The 27,256-nt window shown below is 43.7% G+C and overlaps 1 protein-coding gene across 1 annotated transcript in view; it reads right to left on the bottom strand.

Moving 5' to 3' along the window:
- Positions 1–27,256, bottom strand: part of shank2 (SH3 and multiple ankyrin repeat domains 2) — a 135,137-nt gene that overhangs the window by 50,326 nt on the left and 57,555 nt on the right. The window contains exons 10-14 of the mRNA XM_022746879.1: positions 21,535–21,688; positions 21,253–21,459; positions 11,743–11,882; positions 8,374–8,487; positions 3,505–3,586 (exon numbers count right to left, since the gene is read on the bottom strand). Of these exons, the coding sequence (XP_022602600.1) occupies positions 3,505–3,586; positions 8,374–8,487; positions 11,743–11,882; positions 21,253–21,459; positions 21,535–21,688 (697 nt within the window). The remainder of the gene's footprint in view (positions 1–3,504; positions 3,587–8,373; positions 8,488–11,742; positions 11,883–21,252; positions 21,460–21,534; positions 21,689–27,256) is intronic.

Here is a 27,256-nt window from a genome sequence, read left to right as displayed (position 1 = left end):
GTTAACGTTTCACTTCCAGCTGAGATTTCCCCTGGACCTTTAATGTCACATGGGTCTTTAGTCATGAGTCGACCAGCGCCGGGTGAGAGAGGGTTCACCTTGACCCATATTGGACACTTACTGGAAAAACCGCCGCCCAGCATGTTCACTGTGCCTGCCAGAGGAAACCCAGCAGCGTAATGAGGGAAATGTCAGACTGTCCTTCACTGCCTCACCACTATACTCATCTCTACGTTTCATATATCATTACAACGGTCTGCTCTTTTGTTATGTTGTTTAGTTGCTGATCATCTCTCTCCCATCCTGCTTGGGTTGAATTAGACTTCTGAGTGTGTTTGCTGTTTTTAATCTCTTACAGGAGCTGCCAGAATTACATTCCTCAATTTAATCAGCAGGTTGTTTCAGGCTTGGTCGGACTTCAGATGCGTTACGACTGGTGGAGGCCTGTTAGAGGCTTCCATTAGCTGATTAAAGGCCGTCAACATGTGAGGTTAGAATCATAAAAAGCACTGATGATGACACGGACAAATACCTTATAATGCGGCTCTTTGGATGCAAAACTGGTTCATTTATTTCCTTGAACAGGAGGTGACACAAACTCTGAAGTTCAGCTCATTTAGCTCAATGAAAACAGCACGACCACAAAGTGAAAACACCTTGTTACAAGTCCCGCTTAAGGAATTTTACTTTACTATTAAAGTATCAGAGGTAAACTTATATTTATGCTCAATATAATATAATTATAATATAATTATATTAAAGGTCCATATCCTACACTTCCTGTTTTATTTTGAAGTGCTGATCTATAAGAAGATATATTTGTGGTTTTAAGAACCAAAAACCATCTCAGTGTAGTTTTACATCTCCTCTCTCAGGCTTCTCTCTGCAGCTCTAGTAACAACAGGTCAGTGAGCCAATCAGAAGAGAGGAGGCTCTGAGCCTCTCCTCTGATTGGCTGACTGTTTTCTGAGTGATCCAATAAAAATATAGCAGATTTCAGGTAAAAACACTCAGAGAAACCAAATCCTGTAAAGGTTTGGATGGTGGGTCCAGGTGGGCGGGGCTTGGTGACTGCTTTGTTGTGACATCACAAAGTTCCAGAAGTCCTGACGGCTGGTTTTAAGGCTCAGTTTCTGAATACAGGCTGTGTGCATTTCTCTGTGGACTGAGGCTTTGATACTTTCACAGTATTAATATAGAAGCTAGACCTGATCTATAATCACACTACACATGGACACAGACCTTTACACTGGAGGAGCTTTAAAGGATTATTTTGTATTAATGCATTAACACATTAGTTTTTAACTATTTTGACTGCTTTAGGTAATTTAATCTATAACAATACATTATACTCTTCAAGATTATCATATATTTTGTCCATAAAACTAAATATTAACCTCTGAGATGAAGCACAAAATAGAAATACTTGAGTAAAGCACAAGTGCTTCAAAATTATACTCAAACTTTTACAACTTTTACAACAAGACGTGAATACAGGAACTGTTTGTTTTTTTTATCACCAATATTTGGTAATATCCAAACAGAAGCAATCTGGTTTGCTGCAGATTAATCAATATTGATAAGAAACATTTGCAAAATTTTTTCTAAAACTATAGGTAACATGTTTGTATGACAACTGAATTTTAAGGCTGAACAAACATGGGTTGTGTTCCTGTCAGTGGCAGCAAATTAAAAACCTCTGTTATTCATGCGAAATGTTCTTTATGAAGCTTCTTCTGGTTGGAATCTGCTCCTTATTTACATCAGTAGATTTTATTTTAAGTGACTAAAACAAAATTGGATGAATGTCCTCTAGATGTTACTGTGGTCTCTGTACCTTTAATTATCTTTTCTTCTTGTTAATGTGCATTTGATTTAGTTTTCATCGTGCGTTATTATTGTTTATTGCTTCACATGCCGAGTTATTTTAATTATTTTGTTTTTTCAGTTTTATTGATGCAGTGTGATTTTAATAACTGTAGAGACTGCCGTGTGGAAGCTAATGGGGATACAAATAAATAAGCACAGAAATAAATAAAGCATAATGTCCCCACACAAGGACAGAATATTCATCTCTTTCTGAGGCAAACGTTTGTGCAAGTCGAAGAACGTCTCATCCTCTGCAACATCTCTCCCTCCACGTCAGACCGAGGACAGACTGTCGGCCATTTTCTGTATGTATATATATGCATGGGTTAAAATCACTGCACACTGCTCTGCCTGGGAAAAGCCGCTGCCTGCCTGATGATGTCAGACAGGTGACCCGGTGTGATCAAACACAAGCCCGAGCTCATTCATATTCAAGCTCCCGCAACGACATTCAGCTCACCTGCGTGATTGATTCTGCTAAAGAGGATTTGTTCACGATGGAGAATACACTCCACACACACACACACACACACACACACACACACACACACACACACACACACACACACACTGGAGTACACATCTATCTTTGTTTGCAGCGCAGCCTGTATTGAAGTGGATGTGACAGCGGAGAATAGAGGAGAGGGGAGGAGCAGAATAACTTGAGAGCAGAAGACGATGGAGACCTTGGGATTCAACGTCAAGTAGCATTAGACAGAACTTTTCACTCAGCTGAAGGGTTGAACCTTAAATCCTCTTTTCCTATTAGAGCTTTTCTTTTTTCTTTCCCAGAACAACAGAGGAACGGTTTCTGATTGTGAACTCAGCAGCTTAATGTAAAGAAACAGGAGATTAGCGTGTAGATTTGTGTTTGTGTGTAAATGTTTAGACTAAAACCAGCCTCCCGAAACAGACAGAAACAGACTCCACTTACAAAGGATTTTAAAAAACAGTTTACAAGCTGGTATAACACATTAGATAAGAAGGTCAACAGTGATCTGCTGCTTGCCAAATAGTGAGCCCACATGTATCTGAACTGTTCAGCCTCATATCTCTTTGTTTCTTCCATCATCAGCGTCTGTAGCTGCTGCTTCATCACGTTTGCTCAGTTACTCGTAATCAACCACCGTCAGCATCTTAATGGTCAAACAGTTTCATTTGACAGATCAAATTATGGCAGATCACATGATCATATCACATGACGATTCATGCTCTTCGTCCTCGGCTGTATCGTTTACCTTGACATGCTCTCAGCAGCCGTCCTCGTCACGATCACAGGTGTTGATGTGACATATTATATTAATGAGTTATTATTATTTATAACGAGAAACTTGTTTCACACTTTACTATAAGGCTTATTTTACCAGTTATAAATGGTAGTAACTCATCAGTCAGATTAATGAGTAGGACGCATTAACTTGATCTTGCCAAATAGTGAGCCTGCATCAAACTGTTATTAATTAATAACCTGATTATAAACCATTTATAAATCCTTTATAAGGGAAGTCTGATTGTGAAGTGGTACCGAAAAATCTTCAATCATTCATACACGGTATTATACACGTTTATATGCACAGTACAGAGGATGTTACATGATGTGAAGATGAGCGTGTGTGTGTGTGTGTGAGGTTTTACCTGGAGGCGTCGAAGCTGTCGTACGAGCCCACAGTGTAGTGTCTGAAGAGTTTCCGTCTGTCGGCGCGGTCTGCTCTCGAATCTGTCAAATCACAGAGAACGAGATCAACATTCACAACGCGACTGTAAATTAACCCCAACCCAAACCTAAACCCCTGACCTTTGACCCCTGACAAATACCGCTTTAATATGGTGCTGCACTGTCTCTGCTGCACCCTCAGGATCCAGGATCTTATCACAAGTTATTTAGGGAGAATTATTCTTCAGGAGAATCGTTCATTTACATTGTGAAACACTGACAGGCGCTACGGAGGATCTCATAACATGTAAAGGTATGTGTCTCCATGACAACTGAGCAAACAATATGCTTCTGAAGAAATGACGGTTCGGTTTGTGCACAAAAACGACTCGGTACATGTTGGAGAAAACTCACTGAGCTTCTGGAGTTTGTCATTGTCAGTTAATAGTAACCATTTTGATATTTATTATATATATATATATATTATAATTTTTCTCTATACATCAGTGCGATACTTGTTGAGCCAGGAAGGAGTGCAGAAAGGTGAGGTGATGTCCAGACGGAGTGCAGCAAGATGCATGTTGATTTCCATTTTTCTCATCGCTCATTTGATGTATTCAAATATGAAAATATTTATTAGTGCAGCTTTAAATTCTTGAGTATGACCCTGAAAATCAATGACGTGCTGTTCTCCTCTGTACCCTCTAGAAAATACAGCTGACGTTAGTTTATTTATTCCTGAAATTAACAGCAAATATCAGATTTTTAGAAACATTTACGGATAATTTGAGACAGCTGAAAACAGCTCAGACTGTCTTCATGTAGAGGAGCTCCAATTAACATCACTGCAAACTGAGAGGATCCAGAGGTCGGCAACACTGACTTATACACAGAAAGAAATAAGACACTTGACCCTGTGACCTGCCAGTTCAAAATGTGTTTACAACTTTACGAATGAACAGAAGATAAAAACAGAAGCAAAAGGCCTCAACTACTGCAACGCATTTCATCATATGCTGGTTTAATCAAGATGAACGAGCTCCTTACGCCGATCAAAACAATGTCTCAGTCCTCCTTTCTCCGACAGCTACAGTTCCTGTGCAGCAGAATGAAACTAGATATTTTCACAGGCTGAAGACAGATTGTCAAAAGCGCCGTGTAGACACACACATGACCTCCAGAGTGAAGACTCCTCCTGTCTCATCTATTTGTCCTATTCACCGCCATCATCATCTCCTCCTCCCTCGCCGTCCTTCACATACTCTCTCACACCAGCTGTCACACTTTCACAGAAACTCCATCTCCTCTGATCCGGCTTAGATCTTGTCATCTTTACAGGAACATTTTTTTTTTCCATTCACCCCCCCCACCCCCACCCCACACACACACACACACACACACACACACACACACACACACACACACACACACCCAACTCGACTCTACGTCCACAGTCGTCAGATGGAGGAGGGCGGATGTAGATGATCGACCAATAGAGATAAAACACAAAAACAAACTGGGTTCTAGTTCTGTTTTTTTTTAAAGAAAAGAAGGAAGAAGAAGAAAGAAAACATTTAGTTAATGTGTATGAAAAAAAGAAGAATGGAGAGAGAGAGAGGGAGAGAGAGAGAGAGTAGTATATCCACAACACGGTCACACTCCATAGCAACTGCAGCCAGCTGGTTTCTATGGTCACAGATCAATACAGATGGTGCTGCATGGTAGGTGTGTGCATATGTGTGTGTGTGTGTGTGTGTGTGTGTGTGTGTGTGTATGTGTGTGTGCATAAACATAGAGTATTTGTATGTTGTAATATATGGATGTTACACTGCATCTGTATGTGTCTTTGTTCTGTCAGGTGTTTATACTGCAAGAATGTGTGTGTGTGTGTGTGTGTGTGTGTGTGTGTGTGTGTGTGTGTAGGGCAGCCCTCCCTGGACTCCTTCCCGCTCTTTATTTTTCCCTCCTCTCCTCTCCCTCACTCGTATTTCACCTCCCAGCGCGAGGGAGAGATGCGAGAATGAGATGGAGGAATTGATGCGACACATATTTGCCAAATGGGACATCAGTCAGTTCAGCCTCGTTCTGGAACAACATCATCACCTACCTGCATTCTGATTGGCCACACAGCTGCATCACCTGTCACTGGAAATGTGATGGACGGATCTGTTCTCGTTTTACTGTCTCAGTTTTGTTTTGTTCTGTTCGGATCGTGTGATTTTAAACTCCTAAAAACTGTTTTTCCTATAACGACATTTATCGACGTTTGTCGTCTTCAGTAAAATATCTCAACAACACGTGCGGCTCAGACGTTCGTGCTCCCCTGAGGCTGAACTGAGATAACTTTACTTTGCTCTAGCGCCATCAACATGTCAAACTTTTAATTTTATCTTTCTCATTGTTCAGGGGTCCGAGCCTCTACTTCCTCTAGAGTTATTTGGTTTGACATTTTTAAAGTGACGTAAAGTTATTTTTTAATCACCAAATACTGATGGAGACACGTCCTTCCTTCTGTGGCAGCACTGGATGTTCATTAGGTCTCTAGATGAAATATAATCTTCACATGTGTAGTCTGCAGGTAACAGGTGTACGGAGATGACGGGGGACATACAGCTTGTTTTTGCCCTTGGGCCCCATGGGAGGTTCGTCCGGCCCTGAACTGCCTCGTACTTTTTACTTCCATTCATTTTCTTTTCTAAATGAAGACACAGTTATTAAACCATCAAATCACATTTCCTCGTCAGGTTAGCTAACGAACAACCACGCTAACGAGCCTCAATCTGCCGGTGACCATATTTTGTCGGAGGCGGCCATGACGCCGTCTGTTGTTGTTGTTGTTGTACGTCACAAAGAATTGTAGTCCCTTTAACATCTGACTGCTGTAGTCCAGGTCCTGTTCTGGTACCAGGTCCTGCTCTAGTCCAGGTCCTGCTCTGGTCCAGGTCCTGCTCTGGTACCAGGTCCTGCTCTAGTCCAGGTCCTGCTCTAGTCCAGGTCCTGCTCTGGTCCAGGTCCTGCTCTGGTACCAGGTCCTGCTCTGGTCCAGGTCCTGCTCTAGTCCAGGTCCTGCTCTAGTCCAGGTCCTGCTCTGGTCCAGGTCCTGCTGCTGTTCACTATCAGCTCAGTCACACACATTAAAGCTTTCACTTCAATCTGCAGCGTTTGCTTTCTGGTCTGAGAGACTGATGCCCCCTGACACTACGACTGAGCTGTGTGTGTGTGTGTGTGTGTGTGTGTGTGAGACTGCAGGTTTGGAGGAGCTCTTCAAATGTTCCCAGGGATCCAAACCTGAACCCTAACAAAGGGTGTCTAAGCATCTACTGAACGAGAGGGATTAGACGCTGAAGGTGTTTAAATTAAACCGGTGTGTGTGTGTGTGTGCGTGCGTGTGTGTTTCCTCATGTGTTTCCAACATACATAGCTCTTCAAATGTTCCCAGGGATCCAAACCTGAACCCTAACAAAGTGTGTCTAAGCATCTACTGAACGAGAGGGATTAGACGCTGAAGGTGTTTAAATTAAACCGGCGTGTGTGTGTGTGTGTGTGTGTGTGTGTGTGTGGGAGTTGGACGATGGAAAGTTAAGAGGTAAAACCCTGATAAATTTCAGACTTCACATGTGGGCGATGCAGAAGATTCATATCTAAACTCTAAACTTGCAAATAAACACTTTTCTCTGTTGTTGTTGTTCTTTTTATTTCACTCAGTTTTTGTGTAAAAAGATAAAAAGATGAAACAGTTCTGAGCAGATACCAACTGTTAACACACTTCCTGCTTCCAGCTCCATGCTCAATAATATCCAAAGTGAGTGGGTGTATTTCCCAAAATGTCAAACTGTTCCTTTAGAGATGAATATTTATATTATCAGCTGATGATGAAGTGAAGGATTAAATCTACACTATGGCTTCAATGTGTCACACACACACACACACACACTCACACACACACACACACACGCACGAGCGTGGCCTGTGGCCCGTGGCCTTGGCCGAAGCCGCCTTTGAACAGGTCTTTGAACGCCACCATACTGTGCTCCCATTTTCAAACAGGCTTTGTTTGCAGGCAGACCTGGGGGCAATTTGGATGTGCCACAGTGTGAGAGGAGCCCCCCCCCCGTGCCAGTGGCCTCGGGTTAGGCTTTAGAATAAACCACCCAGAAGAGGGCAAACAGCCAGAGAGAGAGAGGAGAACAAGTTGCTCCCCATCTGCCTCTATCACTGCCGACAGTCTCCTCAGACTCAGAGGACGGGTGGGAGTGGGGGAGTCGACTCCAGCAACACTGTACTTTGTGATAATGTCAATAATTAAACACTGTCAGAGAAGCGAACGCCAGAGGATGAAAAAGATTGTGGACCGAGGCAGAGAGTAGGACAGACAGAGGGACGACGGGTCCTTTCTAAAAACCTGCTCGCTCTCTCAGACGCTCACTGAGAGAGAGAGAGAGAGCGAGAGGGAGAGAACGCGAGGACAGGGAGAAATCTGATGTTTATGGGGGACGGAGCGTGCCGTGATATGTTCATTAGCTTGCACCCGGAGGACATCAGAGCACAGCTGAGTTAGCAGGGCCATGTAGTGCTTAGCTTTGTGCACCACAGCCCGGGGAGACAGAGAGAGAGAGAGAGACTGGGAGAGAGACACATGCAGCTCATGCACTGGAGAGAAAGAGGCCACGTGCCATCACAGCGCCTCAGGAACCTGCAGCATTTAGCCTCAGCTACTGCTCTTTGTAACCCCTCCCCCACCCCCCACCTCCCCACCCCCTCAAAACTGGGGTGATGGCAAACAGTGCGTGTCCTACATAAGTCAATGTCCCACCTCCAACCGACACACAGCCCCAAGTGATCAGACTTACAGCTCCTCTCCTCGGTGGCCTTGGCCGGGATCTCCTCCACACAGTCGGCTGGAAACCAGCCCACCTGGCCATGGGCGCTGCCCTCCCAGAAACCCCCCTCTCCGATGCTCAGAACTGGACCAAGGCCAGAGAGAGAGAGAGAGAGAGAGAGAGAGAGAGGAAGGAAAAACCACATTAGTTTCACAGAATGACAAGAATCACCTCCTCGTGGTCGTATCCCTCCGCCCCTCAGTCTAGTTCCAGGTTACATCCCTGTTCATCTAGAACCATTAGTGTGAAATTTTGTCATAATTTCTGTGGGCTGAAAAGTGTTTTCTGAGGTCACCGTGACCTTGACCGTTGACCTTTGACTTTTGACCACTAAAGTCTAATCAGTTTGTTCTTCAGTCCAAATGGACATTTGTGCAAAATTTGAAGGAGTTCCCTGGAAGAGCTCTGGAGATACTGCGTTCACACGGCCAAAATCATGTTCGTGAACTCCCTGTGACCTTGACCTTTGACCTTTAGCCACCAAAATCTAATCAGCACATCCTTGAAACCGAGTGAGTGTTATATAAGTGTTAAATATGAAGAAGATCGACAAGGTGTTTCTGAGATGTCGTGTCCACGAGAATGGGGACGGACAGACAACCTGAAAACAACATGGCTGCCGCTCTGACTGTCGCCGGCGTGGAGGAACAAAAAAGAAAGAAGAGAACAGAGCGTCTCCAGAGATCATTAAAAGCTCTTAATTTAAATGCCACACCTGAATATTGAGTACAAAGGTGTCGACAGCGTCAGAACCATGAAAACAAGAATGTGACAATCTTCATCAGCAGCTGATAAACGGGTCGCATCATTAACAAGAATCAGACTCACAAATTTATTTTGAGGCTTTGATAAAATGTCATGGATTAAGCGTGTGAGCTGCAGGAGGTCTCAGCTGCTGCTGCTGCTGCTGGAAATGTCGACAAGCTCAGTCTCACAAAAAAAAGTTTAAACATCAGTGTGTGTGGAGACGTTGAGGTTCTGCTGCCAACCCAGGTGTTTTGGAAACATCTGGAGATTTCACGTACAGTTTGGTTTGTTAATGAGCCGAATCTCTTTACATCTTCCTCTAAAACCAAAAGAAAGCTATTCGGAAATGTCACAATGATGAAACCTGACAACACAGCATCTGCAGATTTTACACCCATGAAGGAATAATGAGGGAATTTTTTACAGTCACGGTTCGTTTGATTCTGATTTGACTTCATTTACAAACAGGTTTCTTCCTCTTCAGCAGCTTTAAAGCTCCTCCAGTGTAAAGGTCTGTGTCCATGTGTAGTGTGATTATAGATCAGCTCTAGCTTCTATATTAATACTGTGAAAGTATCAAAGCCTCAGTCCACAGAGAAATGCACACAGCCTGTATTCAGAAACTGAGCCTTAAAACCAGCCGTCAGGACTTCTGGAACTTTGTGATGTCACAACAAAGCAGTCCCCAAGCCCCGCCCACCTGGACCCACCATCCAAACCTTTGCAGGATTTGGTTTCTCTGAGTGTTTTTACCTGAAATCTGCTATATTTTTATTGGATCACTCAGAAAACCGTCAGCCAATCAGAAGAGAGGCTCAGAGCCTCCTCTCTCTCTGTTTATTCTGTATCATCTGGCTCCAGCTCATTGAAGCTATATGACGTTCTCACTGAGTGAAATATTCAGATGCTTTTCAATCCTGCATTGATCCTTCAAATGGAAATAATCTAAATAATTTTATACTCATTTCCTCAAAATTCATTCATTTATATTTTGTGTCTGTGAAAACTTTAAGATCTCCACTAGATTCAGAACGAAGGTATGTGGAACAGTGTTCGGCTGCACAGCAGGAGTCTGCGGCGACCGATCGGTGTCGCGTGGACAGTTTCAGGAGCAGGACTGTGGAGTAACTGAGCTCCGTATAGATAAAACTGGATCAGTAATAAAGTTCTGTGGCTCCAGACACTAAGATACAGAGATTATGGAGAGAAAATACTGACAACACAGTTCATATCGTGCAACTATAAATATTTTAATTATATGATGTCATCTTTGGTGAAATCATTAGCATTAAAAAAATCAACTGCTGGTATTGAAGTTGAATAAAACACCTTAAGTTTCCCAATTTACTTAGCTGGGGGCGTAACTTAAGGGTGTTTTTCCTTATTTAAGGAAAGATTTAAGGGATTTGCAGCAGTCAAATTCTACTGTTTCCATGGAGACTGTTGTTTTGCTGCCATTAGCACGTGTGATACCTGTTCACTGCAAACGTCACCACAGTGATCATCAGATTCAAACTCAGTGAGTGACCCGACACACAGCTGATCTGTGGACATGAAACACCTGGACTACACCCGGACTACACCTGGACTACATCTCGACTACACCTGGACGACACCTGGACTACACCTGGACTACACTCGGACTACACCTGGACTACACCTGGACTACACCTGGACTACACCTGGACTACATCTCGACCACCCGGACTACACCTGGATGACACCTGGATGACACCTGGACTACACCCAGACTACACCCGGACTACACCCAGACTACACCTGGATGACACCTGGACTACACTCGGACTACACCTGGACTACACCTGGACTACATCTCGACTACACCTGGACGACACCTGGACTACACCTGGACTACACTCGGACTACACCTGGACTACACCTGGACTACACCTGGACTACACCTGGACTACATCTCGACTACACCTGGACTACACCTGGACGACACCTGGACTACACTTGGACTACACTCGGACTACACCTGGACTACACCTGGCCCGACAGATCGCTTGACATTAAAAGCGTTGAGCATCATTAAGCTGCAGAAAGTCGAGGAATCTAACTGTCGGTCAAATCTGTGACGTAGAATCAGTCAATCATCAGATACGGTAATTTCGCCGTTCGATTTCCAGTTGTCTCGTTTTCAGACACGAATATGAGACGGAGGCAGCGACGCATCATCGCCTGTGGTTTGCGTTTAGATTTTGTTTTGGTTTTCGTCCTTCGTCCCTCAGAGGGAGGAAGTTCTGTTCCTCTCCCTCAGGTCGGAGTCACTGGCACTTTATTTCACAGCTTTAGTTCCTGGTTATTAGAATTTGTTTTGCAGATTCGGACCGTTAATACAAAAAATTAAGAAATATAATCAATCAATAAATAAACGATGATGTAGTATTTCAGATGAAGCTACACAGCTGCAACATTAATGCATCAATTCTCCATTAATACGATAATGTGTGTGTGTGTATATGTGTGTGTGTGTGTGTGTGTGTGTGTGTATTGTTGATTTTTACAGATACTTGAAAAACACTAATTATACTTGAGGTCAAATGAACTGAGGTCATTTCCCACCCTCACCTTTGACCCTGTCGCTCTTGTACAGGTTGATCTCTCCCTCGGCCTGAGCGGTGTACGGGCGAACGACCACAAAATGTCTCCCAGGAACGGCACTGTACAGCTTCCTCCTGGTGCCTACTGCCTCGCCATGACTGCTGGGACTGAGCGAGAGAGAGAGGGAGAGAGGGAGAGAGGGAGAGAGAGAGAGAGAGGTTATGTCACATTTAGAAAATCACGTTTACAAATGATTTCAAGCGGCAAAGAAAATATTTTACGCAAAAATTACACGTGAAATTGTGCAGGAGTCATGCGGAACCTTTTGCGTTCGTTAAAATGGCGTCTTGATAATAAACTCCAAACTGAAACATTAAAGGTTAAACAAGGTCAACGACATTTCAAACCACCTGCTCAACAGCTCGAATAAAAAGCTCTGACAGTTTCAAACAATAAGAAAGGAACATTACGAGCTTCCACATATTAGCCTTAACACCAGAAGCTGACACACAAACACACACACACACACACACACACACATGCACTGAACCCATGCATATGGATATACTTACACACACGCGCGTGTGCACACACACAAACCCATTATGCAGAGCAGATACTCAGAGGCCAGCAGACACGTGTCTTGCAGGAGTAAGTGGGGCAGAATATGGGCTGGCTCTGACCCACAGAGCGCAAAGGCTTCTGGGTAGGAGACGGGAGGACACGTTACAGACCACACAGGGAGCGACCCGCGACTTGGAGCCACATCAGAGGAGGGAAAATATGAAAATGTCAAATTATGAGCAAGAGGACGAGAGTGGAGCGAGCGCCGTCAGCTGCTGCTCTGGTGGATGAATCTGAATAAACGGGCTGACGCTGCGTTTCTGTGTGTGTGTGTAAAATGGTTTAAAAAGCTGCATCAAAACAAACGCTCCCTCATTCATCAGGACAACAGTGGAGCTGCTGATGCGTCTGACGTGATGATGCAGCGCCTCTTAGTGGTCAACCTCCATAACAACACTCTGATAGAATAGGGAAAACACAAGCCGGAGAGTCCTCGAAGGTGAGACCATCATTTTTATTATTATTATCATTATTAATTCATTCATTGTTTTTATTATTAATTTTCTTATGTTTTTTTTGTTTGCTAATGTTATTACAGCTTTTTAAATCTATTTTAATTGTATCTCATTCTCAGCTTTCTTTTTTTCTTTTTAGCTCATCAGTCGTCTGTGAACTTTGAACTGCATCAACCTGTACGAAAACTGCTGTACAAATAAAGTTTGATTGATTGATCAGTAAAATACAAATGATTACATTCAGTCTGATTAAAACCCTGATTAGAAAGCTGTTGAAATTTGATTGTATATAAATAAACGTGCGTGAATCTTGATGGACTTCCTGTTAAATTAAATAATCTTTGTATTTGAAGTCGAGCCACGACGGTGTGTTCGAGATCAGGTCAGAAAAATGACTGTAATTGAAGCTTTAAATCAACTGATATCATCAATTCTTCAACTGATAAGTTTTTAAATCATAGTTCTCGTTTGTGGCGTCTTTCACATGAAGGGTGAAAGAGTGAGAGATAAAACCACGGTGAAGGAAAATCTAGGAGATTAAAGAGGAAGAAGGGAATGAAGTGCAGGAGTGAGGGATTGAGAGAGAGAGAGAGAGAGGGAGAGAGAGAGAGAGGGGAAGGAAATGGTTTTTTCAAGTAAGTGGGTCACCTTGTCCTGTAGACTGCGCTCCTCCTCAAACCTTCACGGGCCTTTGGAGAGCTAACCCCATTCAATACCAAGTGAGACTGCTCGCTCATTTTCTGAGGGAAAAAGCCACGGACAAAACTGCAGCCGAGCAGCTTCACACTGCGCCCGGCTTAGAGCCGTGAACAACATGTGGCGTCCAAACACAGCAGTTTAAAAGAAACGCTCTGCTGTTTGACGTCCTGTGTTATACAAGGACTCCAGAGCACAATCCCGCTCTCCCTGACTCTGTGAACGCATCGCTGCTTTCTTTGGCCTCATTCAGATTATGATTATTTTTCCACCACGTCTTCAGCTCCTCGTGTCGTTTTCATTTGTTTTATTCGTTAGATAGAGAGACAGGTGGATAGATATATACTTTATTTATCCCCCAGGGGAAATTCATGTGTATATATTAGTGCATGTAATAAATAGAATATATTAGAACATGCAGATATCCAAGAGTTTGAGACGGAGTGTAATGTCTCCTGTTAATAATGCAATATGTTTAGTTAAGCCAACTTTGTTTATGTATTTAATAGGGTCAATGCAATTTAAGTTTGAGTTTATAGCTGTTGCTCCTGCCTCCAGTCAAGCTTTTACATGTGTCATTACAACAGTACAAAGCAAAAACAACACGTGATAATATCCTATAATTAGCTAAAACTATACAGATGTTCAGCACAACAGCACAACAAGCTACAAACAATCAAACAAAGACAATCAGCAATAGATATAAATGCCTAGACTTGAGTGAAGTTCTGGTTTGATTTTAGCACTGAACCTTTGTTGTAAAGGGATTTAAGTTGATTTCAGTTGGTCATGTGATCCGGAGTCGAATGCTCTTTATGGAGAAAGCTGATTGTCTAAATTTAGATGTGAGAGCAAAGTCAAAAACTGCTGGACTATAGAAACACCAAGCGTCAACCAGGAGCTGCAGTTCCTCTAATGACCACTAGGGTCTGGCTACAACACCGAGTCAGTCCCCATAGACTCCCATGTTAAAATGTCCAACTTTACAGCAGAAATAAACATGTTTACAGCCTGGTACAAAAACTGTTTTGGTCTCTAGTGCTGATTTCCGCCTTCATGACACCTGTTTTTATAACTCGCCTGTTTACATTTTATTAAGGACTAAAGTTATGGAGGATTGAGGGCGTGGCCTCTTTGAGTGACAGGTGGGTGAGCGTATGCTTGCCACAAACCAGTATGCACGTATGGAGTCTCGGCTCCACACACCCTTTGACCATATTTGCATTAGCTGGGAGTTAGGGGGCGGAGTCAGACACTGCCAAGATGGCGACGGTGGAGCAGCTCACTCTGAGCTTCAGAAACCTGTGAGTGACGTCCATCTTTATTTACAGTCTATGAGAAACTCTCACGTAAGAAAACCTAAACTTCCAATGACAGTGTCTGAATATGAAGCTTGGGCCGATATTAGATAATATTGAATATTGCATATTATAAAAAACCCCACAAAAAACAGCTGAAGCGTAAAATACAATAATATAATTACATTATAAACCCCTGATGCCCCCACGTTAATATCATATATCGTGATATGTGACATCTTTTATTGCACAAAGCTACTAAATATTAAATTTAACCCTACAGAGAGAGAATCCCTGTGGAGATTACCAGTAATTTAACCATTAGACTTCACAGCACAAACATCCATCCCTGATACTGACACTTCAAAACTCACAGCAAAGTCAATATTGTGTTGGACTAAGGTTCTTATTAAGACGTGACTAAAACTAGAACCCAAAAAACAAATCTATTTGTGCTGATGTGGACGATACGTCACCCTCACGCATCTGCTGCTTCAGAGCTACAGATAGAGCCGTTAACATAAGGACCAATACGGGACAGAGGCGAAACAAACTCATCAGAAATAATAACAAAAGTATCTTCAAAATCAAATCAGCAGAAGAAGAGATGTCGTCACTTTCCACGTTGGCAGCGTCGGCTACCCTTCAAGAAGTGTCCCTGTAAGCTGAGATAGCCCTCCTGTTTTCTGTGCTTTTATTGTGAAAAACTGAAAAATTTCCAGGCTGCAAATTCATAAAAGCTTCTTCTCATCCACGGAAACGTGTGATCATCCATCGCTGCCGTGGGACTGATCTAAATCTGGACTTGTTGGTGTAACGATGTGGGAGAAACACTTCACATTCAAACTGAACACGGCCTACAACATCAGCAGGTACCCACTGAAACCGGCGGCCATGTTTTCTCTCATGCTTTTTTTTTTTTGGCAATTACCCAGGTGGCTTTGAGGTGCTAATTAGACAGTGTTGATTAATACCAGCTGTGCATAATTTGTGCTATTATTGGATGATCACCCGAGACAAGGAGAGAGAGAGAAGGGGGTGGGGGTGGGGGGGTGGGGGGCAGCACCATTACAGTACAGAGGCACATACAGTCGAATACAGTACAGTCAACACTTACATGTTAAACACTGTAACTGCAGGGAACTGAGATCATGGCAAACATACACTCAGGAGGAGGGAGGGTGTTAAAACAGAGTCTGTACCTGGGGGGGGGTCTCACCTGGATCAGGACAAAGCACACGATAGTGCACATGTAATCAGAGTCCAGACACAGGGACTGGATCTGACCCAGGTGATAAGAGTCAGACACATTTAAAGCTGCATTCTTTTCTTTTCTTTTCTTTTCTTTTATTTGTGGTTATTTGGAGGCAACAAGCCGCAAGAACAAGATCTGACATCTATATGTAAATATAGTTACAAAGCAAAGTGACGTGTATAACATCAGCTGGAATGTTTTGTTTTTTCCAGTTTGACGACAGCGTCTCGTTTCTTTTTTATTTACGACTGTATTTGATTTTGTCACGGCTCCATACGCCATTGAATCTGTGTTATTTTCTTGTGTTCTGTTGTTTTTCAGTCTGGGATTTATCTGAAGTGTGTGATGTAAATATTGTTTTATGACTAAACTAAATCAAATCAATCCAGGGAAAGTTTATAATCTCATCAAACTCGCCGGGGAAATCTTCTCTGTGGTGTAATTTCATTTTCTTTACAACATTAGCCTCGATTTCTTTCGGCTGTTTGTGACGCTTCAGAACAGGAAGTGATGATGATGATGATGGTACTGTCCGTGTGATGTGGAGTCAAATACTGACCTCTGATCTGAGAGATTTTTTGTGACTGTCTCACTCAAACTGACTGTGTTTTCATTTTTTTATTGTTAAAAAACAAATTACTGTCAGTCGGTCAACATGAGAAACATGCGCTGCTGTGCTGCATACTTCAGCTTTTATGATGATGTATGAGCATCTCGTTGGGAAGCTGTTACCATGACGCCCCAGGGCTGACTGACAGCTGTCAGTGTGTGCTTCTTTGTGTGTGTGTGTGTGTGTGTGTGTGTGTGTGAGAGAGCGAGTGTGGGCTCACATGTGCACGTGGGTTTCATTCTAACAAATGACATGTCAAGCGGGAGCAAGGAGGGGACGCCACAGAGACGTTGTCATGTGTGTGGGTGGAGGTTGGATGTGAGGGTTAGGGGTGGGGTGGGGGGGATTATGGGTAGGAGAGAAATGAAGAAAAGCGAATGAAAGCACGGGCGAAAGAGCGAACGTACAGGAATGAGGGGCTTTAAAGGGCAGCAGGGTGGGAACGCCTGGAGGAGCTCTGACAGCTAAAGTTCACACGGGCATCGACAACACGATCTTGGCTGAGTTCTAGCAAGGTCACCTCCACTGACGTGTCGCCGTGAGCTGCACTTATTAAATATAAATGATGTTTAAAGAATTTTTAAACAACACTTGAATTTGATAATGAATGGGTTTTAAAAAAAATGAGGGCAATTATCCGTCCATGGAGCCTCAGGAGCCGAGCGCACAAATAGGTCTCAGGAAAAGTCTTAACCTGAATATCCTCCATATAATCTACTGTACGCAGGAGCAGCACAGGTCTTTAAAGCTCCTCCAGTCTAAAGGTCTCTGTCCATGTGTAGTGTGATTATAGATCAGGTCTAGCTTCTATATTAATACTGTGAAAGTATCAAAGCCTCAGTCCACAGAGAAATGCACACAGCCTGTATTCAGAAACTGAGCCTTAAAACCAGCCGTCAGGACTTCTGGAACTTTGTGATGTCACAACAAAGCAGTCACCAAGCCCCGCCCACCTGGACCCACCATCCAAACCTTTACAGGATTTGGTTTCTCTGAGTGTTTTTACCTGAAATCTGCTATATTTTTATTGGATCACTCAGAAAACCGGGGGGGGGGTTTGTTGAGTACAAGGTGATGTCGTCAATATAATGATAAGACATAAAATCCTCTCGTTTTAAAAGCTGACATTTTTTACTTCAATCTCTTATTGAAAATGTTGATCAATTATCTGTTGATCGACTGATTAACAATTAATCAACCAATAAAAATGGTTAGAGCAGCTTCGAATAAAATGTTACTCAGAAAAAACTGATCGATCACCAGAGTCTGAGGGATCAAAGCTGGAGGCCATGTTGTTTTAAATCCACGGAACAGCAGAGATTCAGGTTTGAAGACAGATGTGAAACAGATGTGAGACAGATGTGAAACAGCAGCAGCAGCAGGTTTGAGTGAATCCTCCTGCAGCAGCTCCTCTCTCCTCTCTCCCTCCTCACACCTCCAGTTTTTACTGAAGAGTGTCAAAAGACAAGATAGTGAGGCAACTGTCCTCCCCCTTTCTCTCCCCCTTCTTTTCTGTCACTTGTCTTCCCTGAACTCCGTCTCCTCCACCCTCGATCTAAACCCCTCATTCTGCCTTTATTCTCTCCTCTTCAGGCCTCCTCCTCCTCCTCCTCCTCCTCCTCCTCCTCTCTCTGCTCTTCATCCTGTCTTCATTCTACTGCTTGGTCACATCTCTCCTCACCTCACCTCACCTCTCTTCTCCTCTCTTGTTTCCTTTCCTCCTCTATCCTCCACTCCTCCTCTCTTCTCCTCCTCTCCTCTATCCTCCTCTCCTCCCATCTCGCCTCTCCTCTACTCTCTTCTCCTCCTCCTCTCCTCTAATCTCTCCTCCCATCTCTCCTCTCCTACAGAGTGTGGGCAGTGTTGGTGCAGCAGAGTGCTTCCAAATGTGTCCATCTGCCAAGGAAGAGGGGGAGGAGGAAGGAGGGGGAGGAGGAAGGAGGGGGAGGAAGAGGGAGGAAGGGGGGGGGGCAGAGAGCATGTGTCTTAATCTGGATTGACAGTTACATCGCTCTGAGATAAACGTCCATCACACTTTAATCCTTCACCGCTCACATGGTCATGCACACACACAAACACACACACAAACACAAACACGCACACACACACAAACACACACAAACACACACACACACACACGCAGATGAAGTTGGAATCAGCTGTTTTAAAGCAGCTATATGAAGCTCACATACAAACTGTGTCTGCATGCAACCATAGCAATAGTTGCCATAGCTACCGCAGGAAGCCGGAGTCTGTTTGATGGTACGTTTCCAAGAAGAACCCGTCATACATCATCTCACAGGGAGGATGGTGGGAGAGCACGGACACTGTATGTACTGTAAATGAAGACGCACCGAGGAAACACACACTGGAGGATCTCAACCCGTAACTCCCATCAACAATGCCTTGCTCACAGGACGAGTTCACCCACATTACAAACACAAACATGTCTCACTTCACTCCGGTTGTGCAGATAGTTACAGGTTTTACCATGTCGATGTTTCACAGATAAAATGTTCCCCATCTTAGTCGAGCTTGTTAGAGTGCTAACATTTGCTAAAGCTAAGGCTAAAGGGAATGCAGGTAGTTTTGTAGATATTTAATCATGAACCAAAGTGAACAAATTCAAATTTAGAGTTTATTAACCCTCTGAGGTCTGAGGGCATTTCCTCTTAAATTCACCTTTTAAAGGGAACTTGTATATCACATAAGACCCAAGTCGTATCACATAAGACCCAAGTGTTCAGCTCAGCTCTTTCTATAACGACGCCCCTTTTTGGTCGCAGAGCAAAGAGATCATTCGGCCCAAATTCAGAAAAACTGAAGCCTAGATCTTGAAATTTTTCAAATATAAACAAACCTTTACGATTGGTTTTGGTGCTTGACATGTGTTCACCACAGTCTATAGGTTCATAAAAATAGAGCAACATGTGAGTAAAATAGTAGATAAATTGGTAATAAATGCCTGAAATGTCGTATGTCACTCTACTTTAACCAGATTTTAGAAGCTGTGAGTCACGTATGATCGGGGAAGAATATGTAAGGGAAAATGGAGACGCTACAGATTCTAACGACATTTACCAGATTTCTGTGCTGTACTATTGCAAAGGCATTAATAGAAACATCCATCGACCTCAGAGGGTTAAGGTGCTAAAAGTAAAGGTGGACTTAAGTCACACTGTCCATGTGTTAAACCAAGATGGTGGTGCGCACAGTCGCAGCATAGATAAAGTTTTCTTATTTTCCTAGTTGTTTTGAGTTTTAGTGTCCTCTGCTATCAGGCAGAGACACAACAGTACAGATCGAAACACCAACTACCAGCTGATCTTTCCACCTCCACCCCGGCGGCACAAAACAGGAGAGAGACGAGCGAGCTGGTGTGCGTGCTACGCTGGAGGCTAATCCATTCAAGCCACCGCTTCTCACAGTCCTCGAGTTCCCCAATCTGGAACAAGATGGATGACACTCGAATGCAGCTTACAGCGCAGAGGAATTTAACCAACTGCTGCACAATGAAAGTTTTTTGTTTTGTTTCTCTTACTTTGTTTGCACCACGTTGCTCAGTCTCGTTTTCAACTCGACTTAAAATCCAACAGAAACTTTGTCTTCCCTGAACCAGCGTCTCCACCCCTCTGCACGAGGTCACAGTTTCTGGAGAATTGTGCTGCTGTTGAATTTTTTTGTTTTATCTATACAGGAAGTGCCATTCGGTGCATTCACACGGCGCAGTTAAGTATCCGGAACAATCAGAGAAACTAGGTTATGCAGGTAATCAGAGAGCACACTCATGTGGACATGCAGCAGGTGAGTTCTGACCTGGTCTGTGCATCAGCGACAGAAGATGCTGTTTTCTGTGTCAGACAGTCGCAGCAGTAATTTGAGTGAACTGACCCTTTAAAAACCGCTTATCTCTATCTTCATCAAACTTGCACAGGTCTGGAAGAAAGAAGTTATTTCACTTCTGCACCTGATGTTTCGGGGCTTGCCGGTGACAACCTGGCGCTGACGCCATCTTTAAAGGAGCTATCTGTATGTTTTCTCTGCGGCTGAACGTGGTTTCTTGTCGGGAGCAGGTGGCGGCGATCGTCGCTTGACAAGAGCTTCAGCCATTGTTGCGTTTATACAAAACAAGAGGTTATAAAACGTCCTCTGAACAGCTACGTCCTCAGGACAGACTGGAGGCTACAGTGCGGAGACAGGACGGGGCTAGCTGGTTAGCATGCTAACTTCAGTAGAAGAGAAGACGTGATAGAGACAAGAGTTTACATTGGTGTTTGTTTCCACCTCTGGAGACAGATGTTGGAGAGTAAAGGAATGAAGTTTGATGCTGAACTCACAACTTTTCTTCTAGACTGGTGAGTAAACAGCTGTTAATGCTAATGTTAGCCACGTAGCAATAGCTAAACTGACAGATAACTCCTTTACTGTAGCAGCAAACAGCCAGCTCTGACCAGATCACAGCTGAGCTGCAAAATATTGACAGTAAAATGTTTGTGAGTCATCAGTTGACCTCTGACCTCCAGGTTCATCAGCCTGGATCTCCTGAATCTTGTTCACTCACACAAACCCTCCGCTCATCGGTGTGTTGCAGAAACTCACCTGGGCTGACGCTGTGAAGGTAGAGCGCGCCGAGCCTCCTCCCCCAGCCGGCTGAGGGAGGGCGACCGGCTCCTCGCCCCCCTCCCCATGGTCCGGACCACCACGGTGCCATTGGGGCTGCCGCTGGGCATCTGCTGGAGCAGCTGGGGTGACAGGCTGCGATGCAATGCTGAGGAGCCAGGCTGCGAGTGACCCTGCTGGGGGGCCCTGTGCGGGTGGGGCTGGGTGTGTTGGTGCTGCTGCAGATGGGGGCCCCAGTTGCTGGGAGAACCGTGCTGCTGCTGGTACTGGCTGACTGTTAGGTTGTTGTCGCTGTTGGAGCGCAGGAGGACCCGTGGCGCTGATAACGAGGTGGGGGACTGGCCGTTTCCGCTGCTGTTGCCAGACGATGGACCCCGGCGGCGTTTGGTGTAGGCTGGAGCCTCGCGGAAAGGCACTGCAGAGGAACCAGGGAGAGAAGGAATTTAATTTTCTTCATCTCTCAGAATTTTCATTAACCTTTACCTTTTCTGGTCCCGTCACACGTTCATCTAGATCACCTATAAACTGAAACTGAAATCACGTTGGAGAGTCAGTCCCGCTGTCTGTGTCTTTAAATGCTTAAAGATGTAAAAGTTAGCAGACTACAAATTCTACATTTTCTGAAGAATGTGTTATTTACGAAAATTTTCAAAGTGTTTTTTAAAGAAAACACACTGAAAATCTGCCGCTGGGAAACAGGGGAAATGTCTCATTTCAACAAACAAGAGAAAACAACTTCCACATTAAAAAATAAAACGCCTGAGACATGAGTGATGATACAAATACAAGCTCCGTTTCTCATTTGCAGGACGAGACAAAAACCAAATGATCTTTTCAGTGCAGTTTTGTAAAGTTGAAGTTTGATAATTAGACAGGTGAAAACACTGGACACAGGACTCACAATAACACTTCCTCTGCACCGACCTCCGCAGCAGAGCTCCACTCTGTGTGTGAGGCTGCCCTTGAGTGATGATAAAGGGCCAGTAACCCTGAACTCTCAACCACCGCTAGAGAAAATGTCACAGTGACCTCGGATCAAAGTCACAGCTCTGATGATTTGCTTCGTTTTCTAACAACATCTGCAGCATCTGTCAGAGTGAGTGGACTCAAGGTGAAGGTGCTGACAACATTCAAACCCCGTCACCTTCTGCTCCTTCCAGTGTCAGCACTGTGTCCCACAGTGTGAACGTTGCTGCACCACTAACACATGGCTGAACCACAAACCGGCTCCAGCACTGAAATGCTTTTTATTTTACATTTTATTTTAAGAAATGAGAAGCGCCACAGTGTGTTCTTCTGTCGTCTACACCTGCTGCTCTCGTGCAGGATCACAGCACACAACATCTGCAACAGCATGCGCACTGATCAACACACACACACACATGCAAACACCTGTTTACAAATCTGTTAGAATACATTTCAGGATTCTGCTGAGAGAACTCACACTGTAAAACTTCCATTTAAAACTCGCCCTTTAGAAATACACATAAAGACATAAACATAAACCTTTAATTTGAAAAACACTCAGTGTCACATGAGGAAACCTGCAGTGGAGCCATGAACCCTGGATGGACGTCTGCCCCTGTTGAACTGCGGCTCACGCTGCCAGCCTCTGTAATAACAGTGAACTGTAATCTTCTGTGAGTCGGTGTCAATCAGACGCTGCAGCATTGTGTGATCCTCATGAAAAAACACGAGGCTGTTGTACAGCAGACTGACATCACCGACACACAGGGATTTAGAGCGAGAACCGACAACAAAAACATGACGTCGCTGTAGATTTAGTACCAGCCTCAGGCGGAAGGTAGGCAATTCAAAAGTTCTTGCTTTTCAGAGCTGCTCATCACGTAAGGTCAGACTTTTCTTGTTTTTTTGCTGTGATGCTGTTTTTTCACCTTCAGTCGATCAGCATGCTTCTACGCTCTGACGGCTCGGATAACTTTGGAAACCTTTTTCGCTTCCTGTCGTCGGATCATCGGCCTTTGTCCAAGCAGCGCTGGAACTTTCTGACATTTCACATCCACTCCATGCTGTGATCGCCCAGCTGTGCCAAGGTGAGAGAGTACAAACTGTGCGGGAACTTTTCACTCTCTATCTCTTTTTTTTTTTTTTTCCATTTGTTACACAACTACAATATTTTTGTCACTTTTCAAGGGGACGAACAGTAAAAGGTTCTTTTAAACTGACACCAGGAAACTCCACCAACATTCACAAACTGAATAAACTCCGTCAATCTCTTGTCTCCATTTCTCTCAGCGTTACCTTGTGACAACCACCACTACTTCTTTAGTACTCCCTCTGTAGTAAACTGTACCTCCACCAAGCAAAAAGTACTGATCCGACTTGCACCAAACTCAGTGGAGGGATGGGGCGTGGCCCAGACACAAACTCATTACACCTTAAAATTGCGAGACGGGGCATTTGGCGACATTTTTGTTAATTACTCATGAAATAATGTTTGGATCTTGGTGTATAAAAGAAAAAAAAACAACAACATATTTATGGCGTGAGATCTTTCAGTTTGTACAACTTGGTGCAGATCCAGATAATGATCTGGATCTGACAGACGTGTGTAGGATTGTTTGGCCTTGGCGGCGGTACGAGCTCGACTGAGCGCCGCTCTAGCTGCAGCTGTGACGGACGAACTTTATGTTCTAAAGCATATGCAACAGAAAGAATGCTGCGAATACATGGAGATTAAATGGTGCTGACAATTCCAGGATTGCATCTATACAGACTGCTGCTCATTGATTCCCACTACTTCAGCACATACTGTACAATTTGCACCTCAACACACTTCAACACACCTGTTCTAAGAACTGTGATTGAGCAGTTCAGGTTCCTTGTGCTTCCAGGAAGAGTGGAGGATTATTGACTGTGATCTATCTATCTATCTATCTATCTATCTATCTATCTATCTATCCATCCATCCATCCATCCATCCATCCATCCATCCTACACCAAAGGTATCTGCAAGTAGCTGTTTGCATCCATCCTTCAGATCCGTGCTGCTGGAGGTGAAGTGTAAACCTCAGGGGAAGAAGATGAATAACGACTCACCTTTTTGCTCTGATGTGCTATTCTTTCTCTCAGTGATGTCAGAATTGCTAGGCGACTATGTGCACACGTCTATCCATCCATCCATCCATCCATCCATCCATCCATCCATCCATCCATCCATCCATCCATCCATCGACCCTCGTCGTGCCCCTTCTCTCTTGTTTTTGTACATGTCTTGTCATTTTTTTCTTGATCAATCCATCAAAATATAATCTCTCTCTCTCTCTCTCTCTGTCTCTCTGACTGTGGGCCATTCTCTAATACCAGGCAGCTAAACCCAATATCACATAGAAATCTCTTTCCCATACACACACACACACACACACACACAAAATATTGAGCTGACTTTGGTGATTGGCCGCGGCTCCTCACTGCTCTCCCTCTCTGCCCATCATTAGCACGATTATCAGGATTACTTGTGCAGAGCTGAGTTCCCGTGGCCCCACACTGGCTGCACTGTACTGTCAAACCCAACCAGTAATGGAGGTTGGGCCTTGATTTCCCCACGGATACATTCCTCCATTACACCGCCAGACGATGAGCCTACAACCGCCATCGCCAGCTTACTCCTCGCAATTACGAGGGCGCGAGGAGAGCAGAAGCAGAAGAGGGCCTGCAGCCATTCCAATAAGCATCTCCTGATTATGACTTGATTAATACAATGGTACCAGTCGCCTGTTAGCTGCGCTCCAGTTTCCCGCTCTTCACTTCCTGGCAGCCTGAACATCTGAAGGGAGATTCACTGAGTCATTATCGCTTTCTCAGGCTAATATCTCAGACCTCTCTCTCTCTCTCTCTCTCTCTCCCCCTTTCTCTCTCTCTCCGTCTACAGCAGACGTGTTGATGAGGAGAATAGGTGCTAACATCTAATGAGCTAGCACATTTAGGAGCTAGCAGGCTATCTGCATCCCTGAGGTGTGTGTGTGTGTGGCCTCCAAGCTGTTGGGGCTGGTTTTAACTTTTGCTAATCACACACACACACACACACACACACACACACACACACACACACACACACACACACACACACACACACACACACAGACAAATGCATCGATTCACTCTCTCTTTCACGGAAACTCTTGCACACAATTAATTATCAAGTACAATGGGGGTGTGGAGTCAAAACAGTCCAAACATCTTATGTAAGAGTTGAAAAAGGCAATCAGTGGAATCTATATAATTAAAAGCTCTTGAAACACAGGATGCGAGTCAGAGGTCGGAGAGTCTCAGCCAAGCCAAACGATGCTGTTGACATTCTGCTGATGATGCACCGGTCCGCTTCGTGCTCGTCGTAAAGTGGAATCAAGGCTGAAGTCTGAACATGTTTCAGTGTCATTTCATTCTGCAGATCTGACTGTCATCCAGCCGCGGTGCATTCAATGACCATTAACCAGCAGACAAAAACATGCGACCACCATCCAGACAACGCAACAGCCAGTAATCAAGAGCGACAGACACGTCCACAGACTGCTGTCGATCTCAGCTCTGTCACTTCCTCACGACCGCCGTCACCAGAAGAACAACAGCAGTGATCAAACTTTACGTTCTCCTTCACCTGGGAACAAACTTTAAGATTCCTAGAAACCTATCAATCCTCGTCACCTCACACATAACCACAGTTTTATACTGAGGAAGTGATTAAAACAGACGCAACACACACACATTCCTGCATGTGTCTGCACCAAATGAGAAACAATATTCATCAAAAACTTTGCCTTATTAATTCATTTATTCATCTTTAATTCTATTTTGTCAGTATTTCATCCCTTCATTGGCGCAGAGTCGACAAAAAGACGGGGTAGACATGAGGAACGTGCACTTTAACCCCTCGGCCGCCATCTTGTTTTGCTCATTCATGCTGCGATCCTCACAAACAGTGAGACAGAAACGAAGCGAGGACCACGGCGTTTGGAGGAGATGGTGAACGGAGGGTGAATTCTTCAAGGAGAACTGAAGAAGAGAGAAGTGAAGAGAAGTATTTGCACTGGAACAGATTCTTTCCAACAAGTTCTGCTCTTATTTTGATATTATTGTTGTAAATTTTATGATATATTTTGAATCTTTATGTAATCACGTTATTTTCTTTTATGTTTATTCTGTATTTTTATTTTTTAATTTTGTGATATTTCTACATTCTTAGGTTGAGGCTTTAAATTAGTTTTAGCTTGTTTTTTTGTCATTTTCTGTGTATTTTAAAATAAATAAAACTAAAACTAAAGTGATGATGGTCAAATTAAAATGATAATCAGCCTAACATTAGTACATTAATACGTGTTCCTGCCTTTAATGACGGAAGCCAAGGAGGACGCAGCCTGATGATGTCATAGTGCCACGAAATCTATTTCTATAGATTATATGTTATAGAAATTCATTGGTCGTTATCTTCCTCTAATCTTAACCAAATTATTTTCAGTTGTCATATCAATGTATTTTTTTTTTACATTTAAGTTTTTATTGTCATATTAAGTGATTTCTGTGACTGTCACATGACTTTTAGAGGACAGTGACAAACACTGTCAGTCTGATGACAGAGCATCCTGCAGTATGGATGCTTTTACCATCATCATCATAATTATTATTATTATTAAGCTTTATTATTATTTGAGGAAGGATCGTGTAATATTCACATCTTCCATCAGATGGAGCTGTTCGGTTTAAGTGAGTAATATTGGATCCATGTGGCTACTGTCCAGTTAAGATGACAGATGAGTTTATTCTGATATAATTTAAATTAACACTATAACTATTACAGTCCAGTTTCCCAAGTCCTCAAGTGAAGACGGCCTGCGCTCAGACTACGTTTAGGCTGGGTTTGAAAAGAGATTTAAAGCTGCATGAAATACAATTCTTCCTGTTTTCATAACAGAAGCCAGAGGTGTTAAATTCTCTGTCCCATGTTGATTTCACTGACTCTTCTAAT

This window comes from Seriola dumerili, unplaced genomic scaffold (genome assembly GCF_002260705.1).
Source record: "Seriola dumerili isolate Sdu_G_001 unplaced genomic scaffold, Sdu_1.0 BDQW01000011.1, whole genome shotgun sequence".
NCBI classification, from domain to species: domain Eukaryota; kingdom Metazoa; phylum Chordata; class Actinopteri; order Carangiformes; family Carangidae; genus Seriola; species Seriola dumerili.
The sequence above is the reverse complement of the archived record's forward strand: the minus strand, read 5'-3'. Positions and strand labels throughout refer to the sequence as shown.